A 27,369-nucleotide genomic window follows, 5' to 3' on the forward strand; every position below is an offset into this window, starting at 1 on the left:
AAGAGTAAAATGGTATCAAAATATTCAGTGGAATTATTACACTAAACACGATAGAGGAAAAACGGCACAATTAAGATTAAATGTGATTATTTGGTAACCTCAGAGTAAAAACAGATCCCTTCGTTTACATGTACGTGTTTTATTTTGAAAGTTAACGCCGGAAGTCGTATTTTTTATTCTCTCTGGCTTGATCATAGTGACGCGGCGGTGGAGCGCTCAGTCTGTATCGCAGGTGAGGAGGGCTACAGTCTCATCTGCCTCCAAGACGCAGCCGCCACGGATGTTCATTCATATCTGACCAAGCGGGTGTCTGACTCAGGCTTATGACAGAATTATTTTTTCCTGGATCGAATTTGTTTTCCCCCCCATCGATCATCCACAATGCAGCCCTCGGCTTGGCTCCTTGCTGTTTGCGCTCTCATCCTCTGCACACTCCGGCAGATTGACGGAGCCAAAGGACAGCGACAGTGTAGTGAGGTGAGAGATGCCACAATCTCCATGTTTTCATGCTGGTTCTCTGTCTTTTCTTAATAGCGTTAAAACAAGGATGGGAATTAGAAAGAAAAAAAAAAACGCCAAACGTGCTGCTTGGCTAGTGGACTGCTTGCACGCAGGCGGTGACAGTGAGTTGTTAATCCAGTGACCACATCAAATACGATTAAGAATTGATGACACGTTTCCGGATTCATTCCTGTAGTTACTCTAATGTTTAACAACAAAAATCCCTCACCTCCCCGGTATCTTCACTCACAGCAGGTGGGATGACAACAATTGTGTTCTTTTGTGTGTGGGTGTGTGTGTGTGTGTTTTTTTTTCCTCTAATGAGAGCAAGTTACAACATGGTGGAGCATGGGGAGTGGTGGTGTGTAGTAGGGTGTTAGTCTTTAATGTGCTCTGGTGTATGTTGAACTTCACCTCTCAGTGCAGAGACTGTGCCTGTGTTATCAGTTTCCTGCATGGACTGGCCTTTCCTTCCCCCTGTCTGTCTCAGATCAACACCTCCTAACTTTGGGCTTGCAGCACAGTCACACACAGACTCAAGATAATGCCAGCTCCATTCCCACAGGCTCAATCATTATTGTCACATTGGCACTGAGATTGCTATAGCTCTCTTGCACCAGCCTATATGATCATAAGCCACTGCCCCTGTTCAGATTCAGATGTACTCTGCGCCTTTCACAATTTGATACTGAATCTCTGATGCACAGCATGAGACAGCTTCTCTGGGATGACAGCACCTGAGCTGATATCTGGTTTTAGATTTCATGAAAGGCATTGGGGGTGTCGAGATTCTCTTGTTGAGCTCTGATGTGAGAGGAATAAAGTAAGTTTGCCTTGTCAGTGATTGACCTCAGCTCTTGTGGGAGTGAGTCATGAGAGATAGGGAGGGTGTAGTGCTGCAGAGTTCAGAATACAATCCTTTGTAGGTTTCAGTTACTTGAATCAGAGCAAATATTTGTGTATGTGGTACCCGTGTGGTGTTAGAAAATAATCTTGAGTGTGGTTTGTAATGGGAAACAAATGCTTGTGATTCAGCTTCTTGGCCTCATATGTTTGGTCCTTTATTATCAGTGTGAGTGCAGTTTGTCATAAGACTAACAGACACCAGAGAAAAACAGCCTGCGTGCACTGTAGCATCAACAACTGGTTTGTGAATCTAACAGCAACATGATCTGAAGTGTCCTAAATTAGGCTCCAGTCGTTCCTTTATGGACAGAATGGATATGAGAAACTGTGGAGGGCAGAACATCTGCACTACATCAAACTAATGGGCTCACTCCAAATCACAAATCAGAGTTGCAATAATCCAGCTTTTAATTGTTTGTCCTGCGAACCTAAAAACATTAACGCCCTTACTTCCATGCTTCCAGCTGTTTTGCCTGCCCGCTGCTGCCTTCGACCCTGTTCCCATCACTGTGGAGATGGAATGTTGTGTGTCCAGGGCTGAAGAGTGTCTGTGACTAGAGAGATAACGCTGCATAAAGGGGTGCACATGTTTTGCAAGCCTGGGCAGCTGGATTTTGAATTCAGGTTTGGGTGGTAATGCAGCAGCGGACTCGATTTGATTTGCAAAACATTCAGAGTGAGATGACTCAGGGCTCTGATTTGGGCAGAGGCCTTTTGTGGTGCGGTATTTACTTACCAGGCTTTGGCCTACATTTGCTCTTGCTTTGTTTGGGTTCGAGACTGTTGTGGAGACCGATTTCTTATGCAGATGTTGTGTGTGTCTATGTCGGGCAGAATGACTACTACTACGAGTACACCGAGTGTGACAGCACGGGATCACGCTGGAGGGTGGCCATCCCTCAGACCCCAGGAGCCTGCACTGGACTACCAGAGCCAGTGCGGGGCACAGAGTGCAGTAAGTTAACAATAAGTGTCTGTGTGTGTGCGTGTGTGCATGTATGCGTGTGCGTGTCAGTGAGAGTCTGGGAGTATCTCACCTTCTTATCAGTGGCCTGGAATGTCCTGCTACCACAACCTGACTGACCCTGTTTGGATACTCTCCAGCCAACCACAGTGGAAAGCCACAGGCCAATAACCTCAGAGCGAAAACACTGTCACTTACCCACACTCTGCTGGCTTACGTCCTTGCTCACATTTTTAATGGGACGTGTTTTTGCAGCATAGTTATATGCGACATGTCATATGGGGTATTTGGTGACAGTTGCTGGTACTCCTCAATAGATGCCCGGGTGACCTTGCACCTGTTTGGAAATCTGACCAAATCTGACCTATCTTGGATATAAAACACTAAAATACATAGAAAGTGAATAAATAGAATGGGAGGATTATTTTTTTCTGCTTTGGAAATGGACAGTGTTATTCATAGGTGGCCCAGTCACTAAGCCTTACATGCTTTGTCAGTGTTTCTGTCTTGCCATGGTGACTGATACCTGCTGAGTTGAACTCTAATGAAAGGGTGTAGGTAGTGAAGTGCCCTGTTTCATTTGGATTATTTTGTATTTTTTTATTGTTTTTTTAGTGGCTGTCCTTTTGTGACAGACGTGTGAAGCTCATGATGGTGCCAGGGAGGAAGTGTTGTGAAGCACTTGTTTTCTGTGCGGTGGTTATGTGAATCTGCAGTTTGTTAGACCCCCGTTGAACAGATTAATCCAGCCCTGTCACAGCACAACTTTGTGAATGATTTCCTTGAGATTATAATAGTAAAACTGGTGCGTAAACTATTGGGTTGTAGAAGAGGTCACTCACACATCCTTTTTATACAATAGCTGAGAAAAAGTTTGTTCATTAGGAGGCTAGACTAGGTAGGTATTCCTCTGCAAGAATGATGATATCAAACTTTGTGGCATGATTTCGAAAATTAAAATATGTTTTTGAATATTATACACAGTCTTAACACTGGAACATTATGAGGTATGGCACAGATTATGCCGTGGGATGCTTATTCACTTTAACTGTCTTGCTGTTCCAGTGAAGCGGTATTTCCCCCCAGATTGCTTAAGGACATTTGTATTTTCAAGTCATATATATGTGCACTGTGAAAACATAAAAGCCTTCCAGGGATCCGGTGATCTCACCACCACTTTGTTGCTTTTGCACTTTTCTGTTTCCTTCTTCCTGGTTGGATCCCTTGGAAGGCCACTGAGAAAGAGTTTCGTATTTTTTCCTCAGAACTGTTGCAGTCATCATTGTTTTAGTGTTAAGAACTTTTAGGAGACGCTAGTTGAATAGTGAGAGGGGAGCTTGGGCAGCGGCACTCCCTCAATTAAGTTTTTTAAAAAGGTTATTTTTGTTTTTGGTCATGCAGAAAAATGAAGTCAGTTGCTTTCTTACAATAAGAGGAAGGTAATGAAAGTCTGTAGCTGCAGAATTTCACCACTGATAGAAGCCTGCATAGCCTTTTTCCAATACTAAATCATTACATCTCTTTTCAAAATGAAAAGGAAATGTTTGGTTTATGTTTGTAAATCTGTTGCTAGTGTAGGCTGTTGCCTTTTTAATTAGAAAGTTTAGTTCAAAAGAATTTAAAATAATAAAGAAATTTTTTTTTCAGTGTGAAAGACAAGTGTGGAATATGTAATCTGTAGCCTGTGTCACCCTAGGGGGGTCGAGGGTGCTCTCCCAATTCTAGAAGTAACACTGAAAGAAGCATGTACTGTATGTACCCCGACCTGTGCATACCTACCTGTTGTGTGCACAGTGCTCATGCCTTTACGCCTACACACATTGTTAGTGTGGTTTTGAATGAAGCTATCAGTTGACAAAGTCAGGTATGAGGAAAAAGATACATGTCTTAAAAATGCCACATACAGAGGACAAGACATTGTTTTGGATGAGTGGAAAAAGCACACAGACAGACGCACACAAACCCATGACCTAACAGGACGAGGATTAAGGTCCTTGGTCACCATGGATACATAATTCTGAATGCAGCTGAGATTTGCATGACCATTTGTCATTCATGCTGGCATCACATGTTTTTAATTTTATATTACCACAAAAAACATGGAGGAGGCTTGGCAGCGGTTGCAGTCGCACCCTGTTTCTTCTTCCTCCCCTCCACACCTCCTCTGTCTCTGTCCCCTAGCGTTCTCCTGTGAGGCCGGGGAGTTCCTGGAGATGTCGGCTCAGGAGTGCACCCAGTGTGCAGCAGGAAGCTACTCTCTAGGCAGCGGTATTCGCTTTGACCAGTGGGATTCCATGCCTGCAGGATTCAGTAGCTTGGCAACCTCCCTGGACAACGGTCCGCAGGGAGATGACAGACTCACCTGCAACAGGTGAGCGTGTAAGACACACAGGAAAAAAACTGAATCTGTGAAAGTGAGAAAGCAACATAACCTGTTAAAATGTACTGTACATGTGTGCCCCGCAGTTCCTCCTGGGTGCCTCAGGGCAACTATCTGGAGTCCAACAGGGATGAATGCATGGTCTCTCTCATCTATGCTGTCCATTTGAAGAAACAAGGCTCCATCAGCTTTGAGTACCAGTATCCAGACAAAAACCTGCTCTTTGAATTCTTTGTGAGTTTCACTTATTCATCAGCAATTCATGTAGCATTCACCTCTTGAGTTTAGTGTATAGACATATTTTTTCTTTGCCTTCTACCCATTACATGGTGAACCTGAATAGGAATAAGTGGTTATGAAACACAGATGGATAGTGTTTGGTTACAGTTAATGGCACAAAATGTTTTTTATCATGTGCCCCATCCCATGCAGCAGTCGTGCACCAATTTATTCAAGTTAGGTTATTGATTGGAAAGTATTCATTGCAGTAGTTTTGTTAGGCAATTATTGGCTTCATTTGGCTTCTATTACAGTAGATTCTTCAAAATCACTTCCACAGAAGTGAATCTGCTGCTCTGCTGTGATTAGCATTTTCCATATATAAATTCATACTCAGCATATTTACTATGGGAAATATTTAGATTTACCACAGAGAAGGCAAATGAACACAGTAAGAGGTAAATGTATACCTTTACTTTTCTACAGTGGAAGTGTTTAATCAGGAAATAACTGGGGATGCAGCCTGCAGCAGAAAATGCTGACACCGTGCAGCCAGCAGTAGGTGAAAATGTAAACCCCACAGCCACCACTGTCTCAACAATGACAACAATAAAAATAAGTTGCAAATACCATTTAAAAACTCTGGGTTGGGACTAGCTGGGGACAGAAAGTGGAGAAACCTGCCCCATTTTCTTCCACGAGCCTTATGGTCAATTTGCAGCATTGTGAAAAAAGTGTGGGATGTGTGGTGTACAACGGTTTAAAAACCTAAGTGGGACAAATTTAGCATTTATTTGCCAGTATGCAAGCCTTTCATGGCTCAATGAAATTTCCCATGAATAGGACCAATATGCCTCATAATCAGTATAAGGGGACAAAAACACCTTCTGGAAAAAAAAAAAAAAAAAAAAGTTACTTTCTCACCATGTTGTTTCTGTGTATATAAATAATAGAAATTTAATCAAATTAAATCATTCAATTTCTATGATATAAATACTCACAAAAAGCTTCTTTACAAGAGGTTCATGTGTCAGCTGGTGGACACTGATAGTATGTGTCTGTGTCTACAAAGATCCAGAATGACCAGTGTCAGGAGATGGATCAGTCTGCAGATAAGAAGTGGCTCAAGCTCACCAGTCACGGGGAGTGGGCTACTCACACGGTACGTGTTGACAGTGATTCAGTCAAGCAGTGTAAGTGAGCAGAACCCACAGAGGGAGGAAAAGTAGCGACTCGCAAAATAAACTTGTTGAATAGAGGCTGGGCTGCCAGACAGGAGTGGGTACAAGCAGGAAGCCTCTCCCTTTAGCCTTGGTAAACATAACGAGGCGGTCATCTGTGATTGTCTCCAGTATCTTTCCAGACACATTGTGACGTGATCTTCCTCTTGTACTTAGTCCAGGTCTTCATTAGATGCAAAAAGAATGAACATTAGCTTGGGATAATGTGAGGAATGTTAAAGTAATACTTATTTTTTTGGAAATATTTGAAAGTCATCCCAGAGATCCAAGTAACAAATTGTTTATGAGGACCCAGCCCTGTCTTTTGAGAGAATATAATACTTCCTTTCCTTTTCTATAGTTTATTTTTAAGAACCTTCTCACACCAATTTTGTGGAAATTAGTATTTATGTGGGCTAAAACCTAGTACTAGTCACGCCAGATTTTTTTTTTTTGATGATTTTTAAGCCTCATCTGTATTTTAGCTATTAGTTATAGCCAGCCAGGTTTAACTTGAGGAATGTAAAAACATATTTCTCTACAATTTAAGCTCAATCAGAGGAAGTGCTCTATGTATTCTGCATGGTTGACCTTTTTTATCGCAGCTTAGTTTAGTGCTACTCTAATTTGCTCACGCTGTAGACCACTCAAATAAGACTTCATCACAGTGCTCTTTGTTAAAGTTTGATTACACCCTTGATGCAACTGGGACTGATGAAATAAGTCAGCTGAAATAAATCCAATTAAGTCAGTTAAATTACATCTTTCCTCCTCTATTTTTAGCCTTTCATTTCATAAAATGCAAAACACAGCTTTATTTTTATTTTACATTTCTCTCTCTCTTGATTTTCATTGCACTGAAAAGGTGGCACCAGCTCAGCTCTTAAGATCCAGTATTTGTTGCCAGTGTGGGGGTGGACATACGGCTTTAGTCCCTCCTGCCTGTGAGCATATGATTAGATTCACCTGTTAGCCGCTTATCATAACCGGACCATTTTGGATTAACGGCACTGCTTGATGCAGAAGCTGATCTGCGGAATAAAGACATTCTAGGATGGAAGATCTCATTAATCGAAGCAAGATAGCATAAAGCAAAGCCAGATTGGTTTCTTGAAATACTGCGCTGATAATGTCCATGTCAGGTTTGACAGAGAATGTGTGTTCCAGGTAAACCTGAAATCTGGGACCAACATCCTGTACTGGAGGACAGGAGGGGTCCTGATGGGGACCAAAGTGGTGAAGCCTGTGCTGCTGAAGAATGTCCAGATCGAAGGTATGGGTCTAATCAGTCTTCTCTTCTCTTCTCTTCTCTTCTCTTCTCTTCTCTTCTCTTCTCTTTTCTTCTCTTCTCTTCTCTTCTCTTCTCTTCTCTTCTCACTCACACTCTCATTTTCCCCTATAACACAGTTCTTCAAAAGTGCACTGTCAGAGCAATAAACATGTATTTTCGTGATCACTTTCTGTTTCTTTACCCTGTCTGCCTCCACCAGGCGTTGCCTATACATCAGAGTGTTTCCCATGTAAGCCAGGGACCTTCAGTCGAGTCCCAGGCTCCTCCTCATGTGACTCCTGCCCGCGGGACACCTACTCTGGCCGCGGTGCTAGCTCCTGCACCCCCTGTAACACCAGCACGCAATACGCACGTAGGTACTGTTAGATCCCAGTTACCACTGTGCAGGTGGTCTGGACCGGCTCTCCGTCTAAAGGGTCCAAACATCAAGCCTCAAAGGGTTTACCCCTAACCCACATTCATCCCAGTTTTATTATTATTACATAGCATAGCAGTAATCATTAAAGCTATTATACATATCTCAGACTCTGTTATACATATCTTGTGCTAATGGGAAGTCTCATACTTTTATTAACGCCTTTCGATGTCGAAAGTCTTTAATTTCCCAGTGTCACCGTAACTAGACTGCTTTGGGCGTGGGGGGTTCTCACTCCTTTTGACAACACACACACACACACATACACACATGGACACACACACAAGAGCAGATGTGTACATATTTGCCATGTCAAATCTGAATCGGACCTCCTCTGATCTCTGGAGCAACCTAATGAAACTGCACTGCGGTTTTCCATGTAATTGTTATCAGTGCTGCTGCTCGTAGAGACACACACACCCATAGCACACAGAGGCGGTTTGTCCTAGTTTCAGCTATATTAGTCAAACTTTAGTGTTTGTTATCAGTGCTTTGTATGCCCTAGAACAAGCTTGCTTTTTAGTTGAGCGTGGAAGACTTGGGTTCCTTTTGCTTACAAGTGAGCAGCAGATTTCCGCAGATGATTTTTATTTTTATTATTTGTCCTACATTCACTTCTTGCAAATTGGTTGTCTAATGTGCTATTTCTTGGGATAATAATAATATGCTTTGTGATCTTTTTCAGTATATCTTAGTTATCTGAATGTGTTCCCAAATGTCACTGTGCTGGATCCTGATTGACAGACAGCACTATTCCCAAATCAACACACAATAGGAGACATTTCAGAGATCTTCTCTACTGGAAAAATACCGAAAACCTAATTTGGACTCAAACCTCTCTTAAGAGAGATGTAGCAGTCAGTATCATGCCCAGTGTGATGTGATATTGGAAAGAAATCTAAACACTTGCTGTAAAAAAAGAAATGAATTTTTTTGACTAAGCATTTACTGCAAATATTTTAGCCATTCTATAGTCATTCATAATTTGAGTGTCTCTTCTTTAAACGGCATCGATGAATTCTGTTTGCATCAGCTTAAGAAAATGTAAGTTACTGTAATATGGCCCTGTAAATGCACATGCTTCCCAGAGCAGGTCATTCCCTGTGAGACAGCGAGGAGGCTAGAATATTCAGAACATATTACATATTTAATTCATGACACTGTATTATGCATATTGTATGATGCTTGGGCCTCAGTGTGGTCTTTTCAGCGGAGTCTCCTGTCAGAATTGAATGGACGAGGTGGATGTTAGGTTGCTGTGACATTTTAGACACCAAACTTAAGCTGATCAGTCCTTTGCTGTCAAGGCTGCTCAGTTTTGGAGCAACTTACCAGAGATCAAGCAAGCCAAAACCAGAGTCTGCTCTAAGAACTTGATGCTCTCATACATTTGTTTTTAGTTAAAGTCTTAATCAGATTTCTTCCACAGAAATTCAGTATGTTGTGCTTTATTCAGTTTCACTGTTCTTTTTCATGTGGGTTTGTTTTGCTTATGTTTTTAATGACATTTCCCCCCCCCTGTTTTCCACTTTATGCCTCTATATATTTGCCTTCCTCTCAACTCGCACACCCAGCTGAGGGATCAGGTGTGTGTAAAGCCAGGCCGCCATGTTCCAGGAAGGATTATTTCCAGATTCACACAGCATGTGGCAGCGATGGCAAGGTGAGAAAGGAAGAAAGTCTAATATTTCTCTTAAGAGCCGCCACTAGATGAAACACAAGCACCGGCGGTTTCTTTCTGTGTCCTGGATGTCTCCTGCATGCGCGAGTCCTCATCTGTGATTATGATTCTTATTCTGTTCCATCACCATCCACGCTGGGTCTGTGTGATTTTTCAGACGCAGGTCATTTACAAGTGGATAGAGCCTAGGATTTGTCTGGAGGACGTGGCTGGAGCTGAGAAATTGCCTCCAAGTGGAGAACGGGAGCCCTGCCCCCCTTGTAACCCTGGTTTCTACAACAACGACACAGCCACCTGCTCACCCTGCCCACCTGGGACCTTCTCAGACGGGAAGAAAGGTGCTGACAGTTCTGTAGATTTGTCTTGTGTTTCTCCCTGCCAGTTATTTATGCCCTGTCTTCTTGGTGTATGCTGTGTAGGACAGTCTTCATAGTAAGCTGTCTGTGTATGTGTGTGTGCGTGCGTGCGTGTGTGTGTGTCTTTTGGCAGCTTGCTGATATAGACCTTTTCCACAGCAACCATTTTGACATGAATAGGTGGGTAAAAACAGGTGTTACTAATCAGGTTCCATTCCATTCAGGTCTAACGGCGCCAGAGGCCTCGGGTTGTGCATTCTGGCTCACTGGAAATGGAATAGAGTCCTAATTAATGTCATTAGTCGAATCTGTGTTCATCCTGCTACTTCATGTCAAAATGGCTGCTGTGAAACAGGTCTATCATCTGCCAGTATTGGCCCATCACAGATATATCAGTGTTGGCATATACTTGTATTGGCTGATAGGCAAAAAAACAACAGTACACACTGCAGCAAAAAGCACTAGAGATAATTTGAGAAGTGTTACCATTAAATAATTTGTCCAGCAGACTCCATTGTTTGCAGTACTTTGTGTATCAGTGAGTTGGCGTAATCGCACATCACAGCTGAACAGATGGTGGCACAGATTGTGTTAAGAGGTTAAGTTTATTGTTCATCTGTAAAATATCAAGCCTCCAGTGCATATTTACATTACAACTACGATTTGAGGATTCCTTCCTACAACTGTGTGTTTCTACCTATATGTATGCATATAATTGGCCCCAAAAATCCAGTATTGGCCAAGCTCTAGGGGCTCTTGTAAAAAATAACACTAAATGATTTTCCTAAAACTACCATATTACCTGTAGTAATAATATGGTAGTTTCTGCATATTAGCTTACTAATTTATTATTCCTATTCTATTTAAATTATTTAATCCATAAAAAGGACTTGACCTGGTAGGATTACATTTCACTGTCATTGTACCTTTATATGATTACATGTGACAAATTAACTTGATTGATAGATTGACCTCCATGCTCTTAGATACGATATAATTATCTTAGGCAATGCCCACTTTAGCATAACTGAATATATGTAATGTATGATAGTGATCATGGCGGGACATTAGACAGCTCAAAGTGTGCTTCTTCTTTCTTCCTCTGTTTCTCTCTGTTGTATGGTTGTCTAATTGCATTCTTGATTTTGTCTGTCCCGCAGCATGTGAGCGGTGTCCTGCAGGTACAGAACCTGTCCTGGGTTATGAGTACAAGTGGTGGAACGTTCTCCCTGCCAACATGAAGACCTCCTGTTTCAACGTGGGCAACTCCAAATGTGACAGCATGAATGGTTGGTGCTGTTCATCCACTGTTGGCAAGGGAACACAGAGCAATTGGCTTAGTAGTACTCCATTTCTTTCTCTCACTATCTCTCTGTGTGTGTGTTTTTCTCTGTTTCTGTGTGTTGGACCAGAGCTAATCCAGTGCGTGCTGAATGTACATATTTCTTGCTCTCCTTTAGGTTGGGAGGTGGCTAGAGATCATATCCAGAGTGGAGCTGGAGGTTCAGATAATGATTACCTCATCCTCAACATCCACGTTCCTGGCTTCAAGTGAGTACTGTGATACTATTATTCTCATTATTCATCACTCTTTCACTGAGCCATCTGTTTCTCACTTTTCTTCCCCTCCACTCCATTTGCATCCTCCATCAGACTTCCCATGTCAATGTCGAGCCATTCGGGGACAGAGTGTGGCCGCATCACCTTTGAATTTGAGACAGTGTGCACGGCTGACTGTGAGCTCTACTTTATGATGGTGAGAAGAGCCCCCAAAATACGTCTCTTGCTTCATTGAATAAAATGCAGATGGTAGGAGGAGAGATTTGGCTCTAGCCCACTCTGCATCTAAAGTGGAATATATTTTCTTACTTAAAAAAACATGCTGATTCCACCTTTTCTATGGAAAATTGCCTAGAGGAACTGCTATTGCTGTTTTTAGGATTTAAACAGGAAGAGCACCACTGTGGTGGAGTCATGGGAGGGCAGTAAGACCAGACAGTCTTACACACACGTCATGACACAGAATGGCTCGGTTTCCTACACATGGGCTTTCCAGAGAACCAACCAACCTTCAGATGTGAGTATGAATGTTCACAGACTAGGGCCATTAACGATCAGTCAGTGACTGATTATTTGCTGTTAAGAATTTGATCAAGTTAAATGATCAGTTGACCAGTTTGCGGCCTTTGTAGTAACTGGACTATTTGGTATAACTCTGTTATTATTTAAATTCTGCACAAGTTATATATATATATATATATATATATATATATATATATGTACCACAACTGCAAGATAGTGAGATGGTGCAAAACTTTATTTCATATTTTTTCCAGTAAAACATTGAAAAACTTGCACTTTGTACTTTCAAAAGCTATATTTAGCTTTTGAAAGCTTTTGATCATTCATTAACATTTGGAAAAGGTGATCTAGGTAATTCCTTGAAATTTGCACCCCTAATGCACACACACACACTTGCAGAGAGCAAACAGTATTCTAACTGTATAACGCACCTATTTCTCTCTCCCCCTCAGGTCCGTCGTTATGTAAATGATGTAGTGCGCATCTTCTCCATCTCTGTGAGTAATGCTGTGGACGGCGTTTCCTCTAAGTGCCGTGCTTGCGCCCTCAGTGGCCAAGCCTCCAGCTCCCTGTGTGTGCCTTGCCCACCGGGACACTACATAGACTCACAGACCAATCAGTGCACAGAGTGTCCGTCCAACACGCGCCTCCTCCCTCACACCACTCCAGGCCCAGATGCCTGCAGGCCCTGTGGACCAGGCAGCAAGAGCGACAAGGTGGTGTTTGTGGCATCTCTCTAGCTATCTATCTGCTTAGTTTTTTTATTTAACAGGGGCCATGTACAATGAAAAAACATAAACTTCCAAGAAATATGATGCATTGCACAGAGGTAAAGCTTGACAGATCATTGTCATTCTAAGTCCCTGGCCATGTAAAAAAAAAAAAAAAAGAAAAAAAAAAGTGCAATATAAACCTTGACACATTTATGTAAAATTACAGTATATACAAATTCATAAGCAGCATCTTTTCAGCATCACTGAAGGTAGGATAAAGGTCTGCTGTGGTTTTAATTGAGGTCAGTTTTTTCCACAAAAGGCAGCCATAGCAGTGCAAAAGCTCTGTTAATATTATGTGTCACTTGGTTGTGACTTTCGTATGACTTGCAACAATATTTTGTGTATTTTCTTTTTTTTTTTCAGGAGCACAGTTTATGCTACAGTGACTGCCACTTCACCCACACTGAGGGCAACGTCACTCTGTCTTTTGACTTCAGCCTCCTCGGCTCTGTGGGGTCACTGATGAACGGCCCAAGCTTTACGTCCAAAGGAACAAAATACTACCGCCAGTTCAACATCAGCTTGTGTGGAGGACAGGTTTGTGGGGATGAACACATACAAAGAGAAAACTGTCGCTTTTTTAACCTCTTATGTCCGTCACCACACTGCCCTCACGGATTGCTCTCTATTTTTTTTTCTTTCCTCAGAGTCATATGGCAGTTTGCACAGACAACGTGACAGACCTATCCATCACAGACTCCCAGAGAGAGAGAGGGGAAGGAGCCAATGCTGTGAAGACCTTTATCTGTCAGTCAACCATAATCCCAGCTATTGGACGGGGCTTCCACACAGCACTCTCCTCGCAGTCCATTAACCTAGCGGACACATTTCTTGGTGAGTGTGTGAACAGATATAGATACAGCCAGCAGTGTAAATACTGGTGCTGAGAGCTGAAGTTGATATGTGTTTTTTTTACTGTGCTGTACTACTTGAATTCACTTAAAGGAACAGTACACCCAAAAGATGAAAAAAGATTTTATTTCCCACTTATCCCCTGGTGCACTGCATCTGTCCCCATTTCTGTGTGATTTGGTGAGGTTTCCAATTTTCTTCCAATTTTTTTTCCCAAATTATCTCCCTTTTCTCCCAGCACTCCCAGGACAAAATTTACATCTGAAAAATAGATTGCACTAAGGGGATGTGTGAAAAAAATGTGTTTTTTGTGCATTTTTAGTGAACTCTATTTCCAAACTGTTAATTACACATGCACACAAAACACATACGAAGAAACAAACAATCTCTCTTCATGCTATTGTATGTTATTAATAGGAGCGACAGTTGAGACTACACTTGATGGAATCAAGGCAAGCCCAGATCTGTTCCCCCAGAACTCCAAGAAGATCCCTGATGTCAACTTCTACTACCGGTACCTCTAACATTTCACACTTTATTTACAGTCAAAGAAATTCAGTACTCTATAGGCTATTTTCCTTCATGCTTGCTGTGATTTTATTGGCAAGCTCCTTCGAGGAGACCTCATCATGTGAATCAGGTCGGAGTGCAGTGGTCACACTCCGCTGTAACCCAGAGAAGAGCACCAAAGGAGAGATCTCAGTCCCCAGGTATTAATTACATCTGGATTGCTATTTCACTGACTCTGGCTTTCATATTTCCCAGTCAGTTTCAAAGCATCATATGAAACCTCTACCTGCAGATGGTGCTGCTTGCTGATGCTTGATGTCTTTTATTATTGACCGTCTATGTTTGCAATTACAGTCAATGTCCTGCTGGAACATGCGATGGCTGCACCTTTAACTTCTTATGGGAGAGCTCAGGGGCGTGTCCTACGTGCACGGAGAGTGACTACCATCGGATAGAGGGAGCCTGCAAGGGAGGACACCATGTGCGTGTTTGTCTATGTGCATGCAAAATATGAACGCATATATGTTGAGTGTACTTGTGGGCTCTTCACACTCCTATGTACATGTGTGTGTCTTCAGGACATCCTGTATGTGTGGACTGAACCAAAGCTGTGTATGGGAGGAGTGTCCTTGCCTGAGAAGAAGACGCTGCCTTGTGAGGGTGTGGAGGTCTGGATCCGGCTCGGTGCAGGGCTGGCAGCCTTCACTGCTGTACTGCTCATCTCCCTCACCTGCTACTTCTGGAAGAAGAACAAAAGGTGCAAAATAGAGCAGTGACTAGTTATACACCAAATTTAATATTTATTTTCTTTTGTGTTCATGTCATGTTCACTTCCCACGCTTGATTTTCCCTTCACCCTGGATGTATTCTGAGGGAAAGGTGTTGAATGTATACTAAGGTTTTTTTCATTCAAATGACATTTTAGCTAGGGCAAAAAAGTTATGTTCATATAGATCATAGAAATTCAGTGTTTTATTTGTAGAAAGTCCTGAAAAAGTAGAGGAATCTCACATTTGACATTGAATGGGAACCTTAATTCATCCTTCTTCCTTCCCTCTCTACCCTACTTTCCTCATTTTTTTCTTCTTTCCATCTGTCCTTGTTATCACATGCTACTTTTTGACAGTATTCATCTCCATATCACTCTGCCTTTGCTCTCTGACAAGATGTGTTTTTCTACAGTATTGATTTTTATCCCCTGTCTTTCTGGCAGGTTGGAGTATAAGTACTCTCGGCTGGTGATGTCTGCCAATAAGGAATGTGAGATGCCAGGAGCTGACAGCTGTGCTGTGATGGAGGGAGAGGATAATGAAGGAGATATGGAGGATGAGGTGGTGTACACAAAGCCTTCTCTTCTGGGCAAACTCAAAGCCATAGCTTCCAAGGTGAGAGTCATGGCATCAATAAAGTAATCAAAGTGAATGCCTTTGGGTAATATAGTACCATTTTCAGTCAAAATGTTTTGCCTGCTTTTGGTGTTACAAATAGATGTGTTTGTTTCTGGTCTTAGGGAAATGGAGAGAGCTATGAAAATGTGCAGCTGAACTCCTCTCATCCAAAAGCGCTGGTATGGAGCTAGAGCGCAGGAGGAGCGAGAGGGAGTGAAGGGAGAGACCAAGCCCTCAAGAGACTTGCCACCCCTTTAAACAAATCACCCCCTTTAGGAGCTTTGGAACCTGGAAAACAAACTGTGTGTATGTACACACACACACACACACCATGCACCTTGGACCAGGTTCAGAGGAGTCACACTTACATGGTGGCCTTAAAGCTTGGTACGAGAAAGCCGTTCAACTCAAAGCATAGTACTTTAAAGCTGTAAAGTGTGGATGGGTGGTGTGATAGAGACTACCTGGTAATATGCTGATTTAAACTGATGTCAGAGGGAGTATTGGAAGTGCTCAGGTAAAGAAGAGAACCTATGTTTCTGTTTGTATTTATTTCAGTCTGTGAATTGTCTAATATTTCTGGAGTCAATGTTGTACTTTCACCACTGTCAGAGTAAGTGGCTGTCCATCTCCCATAGACACACAGACAAAACCTGGCCATATAAAGCATTTGTTCTCATTTGTTTGTTCTTTTGTTTTGTTACTGGTTATTGTAATAAAAAAAAAAATGTTCTGCTGCCAACTGAGAATGAAAATGTCAGATCAAGATGATGAAATTGTAACGCTGACTGTCCATGTTAAGTCAAATAAATTATAAAGTATTTGTCTACAAGTGGACCCTGGTTGATTCATTCCCCTTTTCTAAATGTTCCTCAGGGTTAGATTTGTAGTTTTCTGCAGAAACCCAAGGGCTGGCAGCCATTCAGGTGCGAATACTGGATGAAAATGTGCAAAAAATAAAAGCTCTAAAACTGAAGTATCGAATAATTTTAATTGCAAATTTCTTAAAGCTTCAGGGTGTTGTTTCCCTTGAGACAACTTGGGGGAAAATAGGCTGCATTCCAACAGTAGCCTAATAAAAAAGGCTTAATGCTGAAATGCATCAACATGTTTGTCACTCACTAAAAAATAAAATAACCAATGCCTTTTTTCCCCTCTAATTTCTCGTGGTGAAATAACACTGAGGTTTACTTTTTGTGGCAAAGAACAGAGTGAAATACTGTTTTGTCTTTCTAAAGAAAACCTTACTGTCTTTAAAAAAAAAAAAAAAAAAAAAAAAAAAGGTTATTGATTGAAGCCAAAATAGTGCAAGTCTTCTCATGAGTCAAACAAAATGCAGGAATAAAATCCACTTTTCACCTTTGTTGTTCATAATGTTAGATAAGATTCCCCATATTATCTAAAGACCTCTTGTGAGGCATTGAGACCATCTTCTTATAAAAAAAGGATCTTAACATTCTCAGTATTACTTTTTTTTCTAGCTAATATGAGATATTATGAGATCTTTTCTTGGTATTAAGACATTTTTCCATCTCTGTGACAAAAGAATCACAAGGCCTTTGATGGTTTCTTGTTAACAGAATTAGAGACCTATCTCCCTGTAGTTTACATCCCCTTGGAGTCCAAAGAGTAGCAGATTGTCTTGCCCAAAAACATTCATTGCCTTCATAGGATATCTATTATCTGTCATGAGTCATGGGCTATGACGATTAGTAAATTAATAGGCCAGTCAGAAATCTGTGTTTAGGTAGACCTCTCTGACCTTGCAGTGACACTCAGCTGTATTTTACTGCTTGCTCTCCTGTAGAGGGCAGTACAAGACAGAGAAGTGATGAAAGAGGCCCTCACTGTAATTTTGGGCTCTCTGCAGGCCACCACACTGTTACTTGTTTTTCTAGCCCTCTTACTTTCTTACAGAAACACAGATATGGGTGAATAAATTTTGTTTGGGCAACCACTCCTTGTATGATACTTGTCAAAGTTGCAGACTGACCTCATGTGAACCTGCACCCCAACATTAGCTACTCTCACATCAGCTACTCCAAAGGTGGTTTCACCCAGCCCAGTTAAAAGCATATACATGATGTATTGAAATACTCAAACCTTAAGCTTAAATGGAATGAAATAAGAAAGGGCCATCCAGCTGCAATCCATCAGTGGAATGGATTGTGGCACATTATAGCTTTGATGTGACCATTCACACACAGTCCAAAGCCTCCACATTTTAACAGTGCTATTGCCATTGTAGAAACACTGTGGTCTAATATTGGGAGTGTGGCTGGTAGGGTGACACCCATAACAACCCGCCCAAAACCATCTTTTAAAACGTTTGGAGAATTGTACCATGCATTTAATACTTTACTGTCCTTATTTGCCATCGAAAGTGGAGTCGGGTGGTGGTGGTTAAGGACAGTTTTCAAGGTAGAAAAAGAGCTCTAGAAATTTGAGAGCAAGTGATGAAACACTAGATATATTACACGGTTGGGACAGCAAGGGAGATTAAATTACATCAATTCAGAAGGCCCTTATCTTTTCCCACTTGGCCCATTAAAAACGCATACCACCTATTATTGTAAATGATTTGCAGCGTGATGATTTTCAATAAGCAGCAAAAATGAGCTATGACAGGATGCATAATTGAGGTGGTTTATGTTTATTGAGTCATATCATTGTAAAGATATGGTGTGATGTAAGCAGGATTTTCTCTTGGTTTTATCAGGTTAGATTCACACACAACCATGTCTGTTTGGTTGAACACTAACAGAAACCTCCATTAACAAAGATAAGGCTATTTGAGTTTTACTGCAAGCAACACATACCAATTATTGTGCTTTTGGATACATCAAATTTCCCTTCAAGTTAACTGCAAAAAAAGGGGGGTGATGAAAGAGTTTAATACGCATAGAAAGTCCTGGCTGTAGAAATGAGGTTTGAAGGTCTTTGGTATCATGACCCTAGCCTACCACTAGAGGGAGATCAAAGCCAGGACAGCTAGAAGACTGAACCTCCAGTTCTGCAAGAAGTGGGAGACGATACGCAGGATCATGACATTGAAGAGACTCCAGGATCAAACGGGGAACATGCGTGACCTGCAGGCATTTTAGTACTTGGCAAAGAAAAGCAGTTTACCGTCTGCAATATTCTCATCTACTGACATTCATCCTGAATTAGCAGCCTCAAATTTGGAGACCCCCACCAGCAACCCCCACTCCTTTCCCTTTCTACAGAAACCCATTGACCTTCGCCTTTATTCTAACATACACTGTGTCAGGCTGTCCTGTGGAGGGCAGTGGAGGACAGATAACTGCTGAAAGACCCTACCCCTCTCTGTGTGTGATCTTGAGCTTTGTTATACTTACCCACTTTCTTTTTTCTTTTCTTCTCTTTCTTTTCTTTTCTTTTCTTTTCTTTTCTTTTCTTTTCTTTCTTTCTTTCTTTCTTTCTTTCTTTCTTTCTTTCTTTCTTTGTCTGTCTGTTTTTCATGAGGACATTGACACACTGGAGGGCATTGTCCTAAGGCAGGGAGCAGGCTGCAGTAGATGGTTTAATTGGAGTGCCATCACTAAGGGAACAGATTAGGCAGAGTGTTAGAGACATCTTTCAAGATTTGCCAACATGCGCTATGAATAACCTCTCTGTGTGTGTGTGCGTGTGTGTATGTCTGTATGTGTTTGTCTGTGTGTGTGAGAGACAGAGAGATAGAGAGAGAGAGAGAGAAATGATGGTGGTGAGGGAATGCTAATGTTGCTTAAGAGACAAATTTACTTGCACTTGTGTACAACATTTGGATTTACATACACGTAACAGTTTTTTTTTTTCACACCCAGGATCATGATTAGTTAGCAGGAGGGACACAGAAGGACAAACAGACAACACCGGCTGTTTGCTTGTTAGTATTTATTATGATGTCATCATAGCCTCGTTATTGCACGCATCATAAACACGGAACTATTGCTTTGTGATTGGCCAGTTCCAGAGTTCAGCTCGACCTCGGCTCGATTTTACCACCAAGATCTTGTCTCGTTTCAAAACTTAGAGACCAAGGACACATTCTGTTATATAGCTACAACACAGAGACCCTTGTAGAGCACATGGCAGTTGGCACAGGCTGAATAGAGGAACAATGTCTGCGGTGGACGGCTTGCTGTTGAAAGGAATAGTCATGAGTATAGCCAATTAAAGAACTTTCTAGAGAGATACTGGGTACACAAGATACCAAACTGAGTACAGTGAATAAGGTGATGTATTTCAAAGAGATACATTCTCTTTACATCTCCATCCCATTTTTATTTTCCCATTCACTCTTCAGCGCTTTTGTCTACCTTCCTCTTATCCCATTTCCAATCTCCTCAAGGCCACTGCCTTGGCATGTGCTGCACTGGGCACCCAAATCTGAGTGCCTTTGTGTAGTGGGCGAGCAATCTGTTGGTCTGGCTTAGGTGGTCTTGGCTGAGACTGACTCAGCAGCAAGTTTCACACACATAGTAGAGATGAGGTGAACAAAGGTGCCGGGGGAAAGGTACAAGGGGTGAGACCAAGTGAGAGGGAGAAGGGTTAGTGGATGAGTGTGAGAGTGCTGTCCCAGAGTGGTCACTAGACTAAATGAAAGGAGAATGAAGGTTAAGTGCTCTATTTGTGTTGCCATTAAAAGCTGGGAATAGGGTACTGGGCCTTGTTGGGCCAAGTCGCATCAATCACTGCCAATTTGAATCAGAACCAGCAACCCGTTTCCCTCTTTGCATTCCTCTTCTTTTCGCACTCTCTTCCTCACCCCTCCTCCCACCCTTCTCCTCTCCATGCAGACCAATAGACATTCCGGCAGCGGATGTGGCAGCGGTTGTCCATAGCAACCTGCCATGCGGGGTGTATCTTGTGGGAGCAGGACCACTGAGTGAATGGCTAAGCCTTCTGCTAACAAAGCCATGTGAATCTCTGGGATGCTTTGAGCTTCCATTGAAGTGCTGTGACTTCTGGGCCGTGGGAGTGCTTTACATAATCCAGCAGCAGCTCCCCTCTGCTCTGCCACATAGCTCTCTCCCCCTGCTCTCTGCACCTAGCACACGCCCCAGTGTAGGGCGGCACATCTTGGCGCATCCACCACTCTCTCAGATTCTTTCAACCTATCATTCAGTGTGATCATTTCCCTGGGTGCTGCTGGGGACAGGGACTGTGCCAACGAGGTGTATAGGCTGTTTAAGAGATGAATGTTCAACAGTGCTGCTTTACCTACCATAAACTTCAATGCAGATAAAACAAGACAGCTCTGTAATGCTTATCTGGGGACTCTACAGTCAAAAGAGCTGCCGTGACAAATAATTGATTGTGATTATTTAAAATCCTTTTAGAAATACATCTAGTGCAACAATCACATCTCTGTTTTAGTCAGCATATTATATGCAACCATTCAAGCTCAATTTATTAAGCTTTCACTGGCAAATGCACCTTGCACCAAATGCAACAAATTCCTGCAGTGGAAACTGAACTTTAATATGAATTATAAAGTACTGTATTCCTATATTTCTCCACTGCTCTTCTGTGATAATATAATTTACTTTTAGCATCATCATTCACAGCAGTCTTCACAACTACTAGATAATGTTTTTGCCATTTGGGCATTTTCCCCACATCTTGTTATTTTCTCCCAACAGAGTTTGCTATATTTCCAGTGACAAATAGAGAGTTTGATGTGTCTGGGTGTTTTGATAAATGTGATATATCTCAGGACAACTCTAATATCCTTCCATTGGCTGGGCTCTAACAGCAGCTGACATTGTGTACTCTGCTTCTTCTCACGAGCCTCTCTGGGACTGCCGATGCCAGCTGCTGCACTGTGTCTCTCAATATCAACACATTTAATACAGACATGTAAACTGCACACTTCAATAAGTCGATGAGTCAGTGACATCATCTTAATGCTATGTGAGTTTCTCTTCCCAACCCCTTTTTCATTTGAGTGAATCCATAAATTATAATACAGTAATCTGTGTGTTGGGTGTTTATCAAAAGTTTATATATACATATATATATATATATATATATATATATATACACACACACACACACACACATATATATATATATGTATATATATATATATATATATATATATATATAAAAAATTTGTTTCACAGACTGAAAAAGAAGGAGGGGTTGAGAAAGTCACTTTCAGCAAAAGATTCCTCAGATTTACTGTACACCCTTCTTCAGGTAAGCAATCAATGACAGAAGGCTTGGTAGGGAATACAACTAGCATGATGCTGCCCTGAAACATTTACAGTATACTCTGAGGTCACTTTCACATTTACCAAACAAGGATTTAGGATTGGTAATGCTAAACTGATCCCTGGCTCCTATCTAAGGGCAACCTCTATGTGGAGCACTAGACATTAAGGCACATAGCCATATTCAAAACATCATCACAAATATATGGGACCTAACAAACATAGCCAAACTACTGCCCTGTTAGTTGAAAACTTAAAATGTGTGTTTAACAAAACAGGCCATTTTGAACCACTCGCTTCCAGTAGTGCTTGAGTCATTTCAGTAGAAATTGTATAATTTGCTAGGTAAGACACCAATTTTCTTTGTTGGCAGAATTCTCATGGCCCTGGCTGAAATGAATGTTCTGAGGCAAAACAAATGCATTTGATGTACTATCTTTTCAGGCGTACAATTAGTTATTATGACCAATCCATTACTGCAATCCTCTAAAGAAGAGGCAGTTTGAGAGTGGGAGTGAACATACTGTAGCTTTGGTGAACACATGTCTGGAACTATGGTCAGTTAGATAAAGGGATTCCATGGTTAGAAATAGAAAAAAATGAACATTTATATCAAAAGCAAGACATATTTATCTGCAAAGCAGCCACAATGGGGTTCTTTTTTACTGTTTTAGGATGCAAAGCACATCTATCAAGATGTGAATTGATGATTTCTCAAAGTGAACATTGTGTTCGGCCACAGTATTACAGTAAGTCAATGAGATTGATTGGTTTTTGTACATGTCCATTCTAGCTGTTCTATACTATTCAGTTCATAGTTTTGTCCACACTCATTCTAGCGTTACAATACTGTCAACATTGTGCTGTTTGAACCATCAGTAGTATAATATACAAATGTACAGATACACAATATAAATGCATACAGAATCAGTTATTACAATGAAACCTACAAAAAAGCATGAGAATAAAAAGTCTGTGGGATATTGCAGGTGAGTCAAGCAGAGCCACAACGGTGCGTCCAGACTGAGGGACACACACCCTCCTACCATGACGGAGCGCATGTCTATTTACATAGCATCATAACAAAGCTATCAAAAACAAAGGCTCCAAAAATTCCTCCTAGAAACTTTTTTTTGTTCTTTTGTTTCTCTACTTACAACAATGTTGATTCCATGTATGTACATCCCTAGAAAATAATTTAATTATAGTTACACACTTTCTACATATGTGAAACAATAGTTCTAGTCCACAAGAAAGGTATTTGTGTGGATTTTTACATATACATGTATATACACATATATGTGTGTGCATGTGTGTGTGTGTATGAGTGTATGTGGGTGTTTGTGTGTGTATGTGAATGCTTGTGTGTGTAGCTGTGTATGTGGACGCGTGGGTTGGGGGATGATGGTTGACGGGGGTAATGTTCAAGGATTGGCTAACAGTCGCAGGGGCAGATTTCGAGAGTGGATTGGGTGTGGTCACAGGGAGGAAGTGGTGGAGTCGACAATTTCTCTTCCATTGCACACAGTCGGGACGTAGTGGGCGCTGACAGAAGCTGGAGAGACAGAATGCACAAAGAAGGGGGGTGAGAATAATAATAATAATAATAAAAAAGACAGATATCCAACATTTCATGATTGTTTAAAAGTGCTACTTTAGAAAAAAAACTCTGAATTACAATCAAATGTAAGTGTCAAATAATTTTTGTCTAAAATGCATAAGTAAGATTTTCCTGACACTGCATTAGTTTTTATAATGTGATAATAGTATCATCAAGGCCATGGAAGAAACGTTTTTTCAGGTGTGACAAAGGGGATGTAAGACAGATAGACCTGCGGTACAGCCAGCTTCAAAGTGGACCAGAAGGCTGCCTTTTATGCAAAATAGTGAATTCTGAACCCACCCATTTGTCACGAGCATCTGAAAAACAGCCAGAGGATGCTGCGCTAAACCCCCTCTCTGTGGGAGCCCTTTAAAAGTGAGGTAACTGCATGTAACCTACCGTGAGATGCATACGTCGTGGCGGGGCCACTGACACTGAAGCGATTGAGGTTGAGCCTGTGGCTGGTCACATTTTTCTGGGGCTGGAACATGATGATATGGACCTTGGGAGCAAACATACAGCCCAGGACCACAAAGCCACTCAGACTGACTGAGATACACATCGTAGTGGTCTGAACCTGGAGGGGAAAAGGGCACAAAGGAAAAAAGAGACACAAACAGCAATTAATAGCTGGAGTTTAGCAAATTAAACTCATAGAAACACATAATGCTGTTAAAACCTGTGTGGCTTCATTTGATTTGACAGATTTGATGATCATACAGTTATGGTGATCAGCACTTTCTAAATCAATATTACAAATTACTCTACACACAATACAACAACAATGTGTAAAAGCCATAAAAATAAACAATTCACAAATATGTAACATAAAAATGCCAAATATATATCTAGGCTACTCAGAGTGAATAAGGCCTATAAAGTAAGGATTTTATTCCTTTGAAACAGTTTAGAGGAACAATTAGAGAATGGAGAGGGCTTGAAGGACTTGATTTATTATACTGTAAAAATGGGAGTTGGCTGAATATGGAAGTCCAATATCAGCAAAATAAAATTTAAACACAGGCATTGATAGGTGAATGGTGTGGCATTTTTATTCCTACACTTGTCTCACTTTGTGTGGCTGAAAAAAGAGTGAGAGAGGGTGACAGGGTTAAACAGCAGGGGCTCACAGCAAATTTACAGTACAGAGAAGTACATTAGTAATCAGCCCTGCAACATCTCCTCTGTGTATGTATGTGCTTACGCGTGTGTGTTTGTGGATGTGTATGTTGGTGCGTGATGTTGTGCTTCCACCTGACTAATCTTAAAGTCAGATTACAAGGCCAAAGAAATGCTTATTTCCCAAGAGAGAGAGAGTGAGTGAGTGAGAAGGAGAGAAAGAGCAAGCTGGGGGTGGGGCGGGGTGGAGAAAGCTGTTTTTATGGGGATCAAATGAGCAGCCCTGGCATCAGCAGTCTTCTCCCGGGCCCTTTGATACAGTACGTGTGTGTATGTGTGTACTTAAGTGTGTGTATGCGCAAGATTTGTATGGATCAGGTGAACACTCACTCCCTTTGCTGTCAAATCTGGACATGTGTCAGCAGTTTGACAGAGCCTGTCTGTTTGTCATCCCAGCTCTGCAGGGTTTGGGACCATTGCTGGCAGGATTAGAATTTGTTTAATGTGCCACTACATCTGTGTTTTCTATGACCCATGTGTGTCTGTGTGTGTGTTCAAGAAAATACCCTGTAGTCACTGGATGTAACATAGAAGATGGGAAGGAAGGCCAGCCAAATGATACAGGTGGTGTACATGGTGAATCCAATGAATTTGGCCTCATTGAAGTTCTCGGGGCACTTCCTGGTCTTGAAGGCATACCTAGAGAAAGGGAATCATGTTTGTAAGCAAAGAAAACTTTGACACCTACTCTAATTGTCATAATAATAATAATAATAATAATAATAATAATATCCTTTATTGGTATAGCATCTTTCATGCAAGAAACTAAGCTCAAAGTGCTTTACAATACAGAAATTACATGCACATTTACATGCTTTACATGTAAATAGACATAGAATGAGCCTCAAAACAGGGGTAGAATGCCATAAGTAATGCAACATAAGACGGAAAATCAGGGTGCTTTTCTTCAATACTGTATCCTCATTTATCAACACTGAGGAAAAAGACAAAAGTCTCTTACAGTGCAGTCACTCTTTAAAATAAAGGTAAAAGACAGAGTACATACTGAAGGAAAAAACATAGAATTGACAGAACATCTCATATTGGAATGGAAGTTATTAGCTGTCTTAAGGCTTCGCTTGAGGATTTAATAATGTGTAATTTAAAAATCAAGCAGTGATTATCAGGATTTTGTTTGCACCAATACATGAACAAACTGCCCCAAAACCTATCAAATGAAAAGCCGAGGGCCAAAAGCGTAAAGCATTAAGCATTTTGAAGTCTTTCAGTCGCTTATCATGCCATAACAAGTCACCAAACGGCTGCACTTACACAGTACACAGGATGACCAGGAGCACATCGTATCCCAGTGACAGCAGCATGCTTGAGTCCCGTACGTTACACTTGAGGATGACAGTCTGCCGTCGCTCTGGCAACGTGAAGCGCCGCGTGCCGGGAACTTCCAGCAGCAGCCACACTGACACCATCACTAACTGGACCGAGATCAGACTCAGACAGATGAACACCTGAGGGAGAAGGAAGGGAGGAATAAAGATGTGAAAATAGGGAGGAATGGAGGATGTTTCATGCTCTATCTAATATCCATTCATCTGTTTTTCTGTCCTATCCATTCACCCATATGTCCATCGATCCATCCATCTCCATTTGACTGTGCAATCATTCACCTGAGAGGAGGGGCTAATGAAGCGTGGCCGTGTTGCGCCACCACCGTCCTTCACCCCACTGAAAATCCTGGCGATTCTATTGGTTTTGGTGAGCAGGGCGGAGTAGCAGACCGCAAAAGATGTGCCAAGGCCGAGGCGTCGCAGGGCACAGATGGCAGGAGAGGGTTTTGCCAGGAAGAGGAAGGTCATGGCGTAGGACATGAAGACTCCCAACAGGAGGATGTAACACAGCTCTCTGCCTGAAGCTTTCACCAGAGGTGTGTTGTTGTGTCGGATAAACACCCAGATTACCAGGCCAGTGCACATGAACCTGCAGACAGGGTTAGGGTAAGGCAGCCAAGACAGTTTAAGGGTGCCACAGTTTCGATATATATGCCACAAAAACCGAAACGCAAATGCACACACACACATGCACACCCTTTTTCTACAAAAAAGCTACTGGGTCAAAGTTCCTGGGTCTTTCTTTTGGAAGAGAGTTCCAACGGCAAAGCGAGCACCCTGATGCCTTGATTGTTTACCTCTCCACTGCAGCCCGAGAACAGCAAACAGAATGCAAATAAGGAGGTGGTGTCCAGGCATTCTGTGTGCAACTGACAACAGCAAAGCAGTAAACATGGCTGAAGCTGTCGTTATGGTGATGATTATGATTATTTACAACTATGATGATGCATTTGGTTTTGGAGAAGAGACACTTAGAGGTCAAAAATGAGACAGCATGCTGCAAAGGCAAGTGCTGTGAAGATGAAAGTGCTTTTAAATAATGAGTAATGAGATCAACTGTGAAAACATACTGGTCTTGTGGCACAGCATGCCACAAGACCAACATGTTTTCCTCTCAGTCACTAGTCAGATGATCTCTTGATAGGTCTCTTGATGGTTTTTGGTCATTTACTCCTGTTTTTAAAAAATTCCCATCTGATATGTTTACGCTGCTTGCGTCATTCTGCAAAAATATCCAATCAGGGCTATTTAGTGCTAAATCTCCACACCAGTGGTCCCTCGATGTTTCGTGGAGTATCTCACCCTAATTCCCAGGACCATTTTGGAGGTCAGGAACTCAACCCAAAAAGAGGCAAAAAGAGGGACTGGACACACACACACACACACACACATACACCTAAGGGGTATTCAGAAACTGACATTATGTTGACAGCACCTCCTGTCACTCACCCTACACAGGCAATGGTGATTGGCCCGATG

At 41.8% G+C, this 27,369-nt stretch overlaps 2 protein-coding genes across 4 annotated transcripts in view; one reads left to right on the plus strand and one right to left on the minus strand.

Annotated features, from left to right (window-relative positions):
• Nucleotides 1-177: 177 nt before the first annotated feature.
• Nucleotides 178-16,373, plus strand: elapor2a (endosome-lysosome associated apoptosis and autophagy regulator family member 2a). Its single transcript, XM_030053131.1, has 22 exons — nt 178-477; nt 2,242-2,362; nt 4,553-4,742; nt 4,838-4,985; nt 6,043-6,132; nt 7,358-7,463; nt 7,681-7,833; nt 9,471-9,559; nt 9,735-9,915; nt 11,094-11,222; nt 11,394-11,484; nt 11,587-11,689; nt 11,873-12,010; nt 12,468-12,731; nt 13,155-13,328; nt 13,439-13,625; nt 14,061-14,157; nt 14,252-14,353; nt 14,508-14,634; nt 14,732-14,910; nt 15,367-15,538; nt 15,664-16,373. The coding sequence occupies exons 1-22, from the start codon at nt 382-384 to the stop codon at nt 15,730-15,732; spliced, it is 3,006 nt and encodes a 1,001-aa protein (XP_029908991.1). The 5' UTR covers nt 178-381; the 3' UTR covers nt 15,733-16,373.
• Nucleotides 16,374-23,240: 6,867 nt separating this feature from the next.
• The window catches only part of grm3 (glutamate receptor, metabotropic 3), a 20,196-nt gene continuing 16,067 nt past the window's right edge, over nt 23,241-27,369 (minus strand). For 2 of the 3 annotated variants that reach the window (XM_030053134.1, XM_030053133.1), the window contains exons 7-12: nt 27,340-27,369; nt 26,170-26,479; nt 25,817-26,010; nt 25,051-25,183; nt 23,761-23,942; nt 23,241-23,307 (exon numbers count right to left, since the gene is read on the minus strand). The exon at nt 27,340-27,369 is cut by the window's right edge and continues 160 nt beyond it. In XM_030053134.1, the coding sequence (XP_029908994.1) occupies nt 23,241-23,307; nt 23,761-23,942; nt 25,051-25,183; nt 25,817-26,010; nt 26,170-26,479; nt 27,340-27,369 (916 nt within the window). Of the gene's footprint in view, nt 23,318-23,760; nt 23,943-25,050; nt 25,184-25,816; nt 26,011-26,169; nt 26,480-27,339 lie in introns of all 3 variants that reach the window. The other variant, XM_030053132.1, reaches the window with a different exon arrangement.

This window comes from Myripristis murdjan, chromosome 6 (genome assembly GCF_902150065.1).
Source record: "Myripristis murdjan chromosome 6, fMyrMur1.1, whole genome shotgun sequence".
In the NCBI taxonomy this organism is placed as follows: Eukaryota; Metazoa; Chordata; class Actinopteri; order Holocentriformes; family Holocentridae; genus Myripristis; species Myripristis murdjan.

What these genes read in the sequence shown, in the direction of transcription:
- elapor2a (XM_030053131.1), top strand. Translation starts at nt 382, where the DNA reads ATGCAGCCCTCGGCTTGGCTCCTTGCTGTTTGCGCTCTCATCCTCTGC. An exon ending in ACCTGCTCTTTGAATTCTTT is followed by an intron (nt 4,986 to 6,042) that starts GTGAGTTTCACT and finishes GTGTCTACAAAG; the next exon opens with ATCCAGAATGACCAGTGTCA. An exon ending in CCTAGCGGACACATTTCTTG is followed by an intron (nt 13,626 to 14,060) that starts GTGAGTGTGTGA and finishes TGTTATTAATAG; the next exon opens with GAGCGACAGTTGAGACTACA.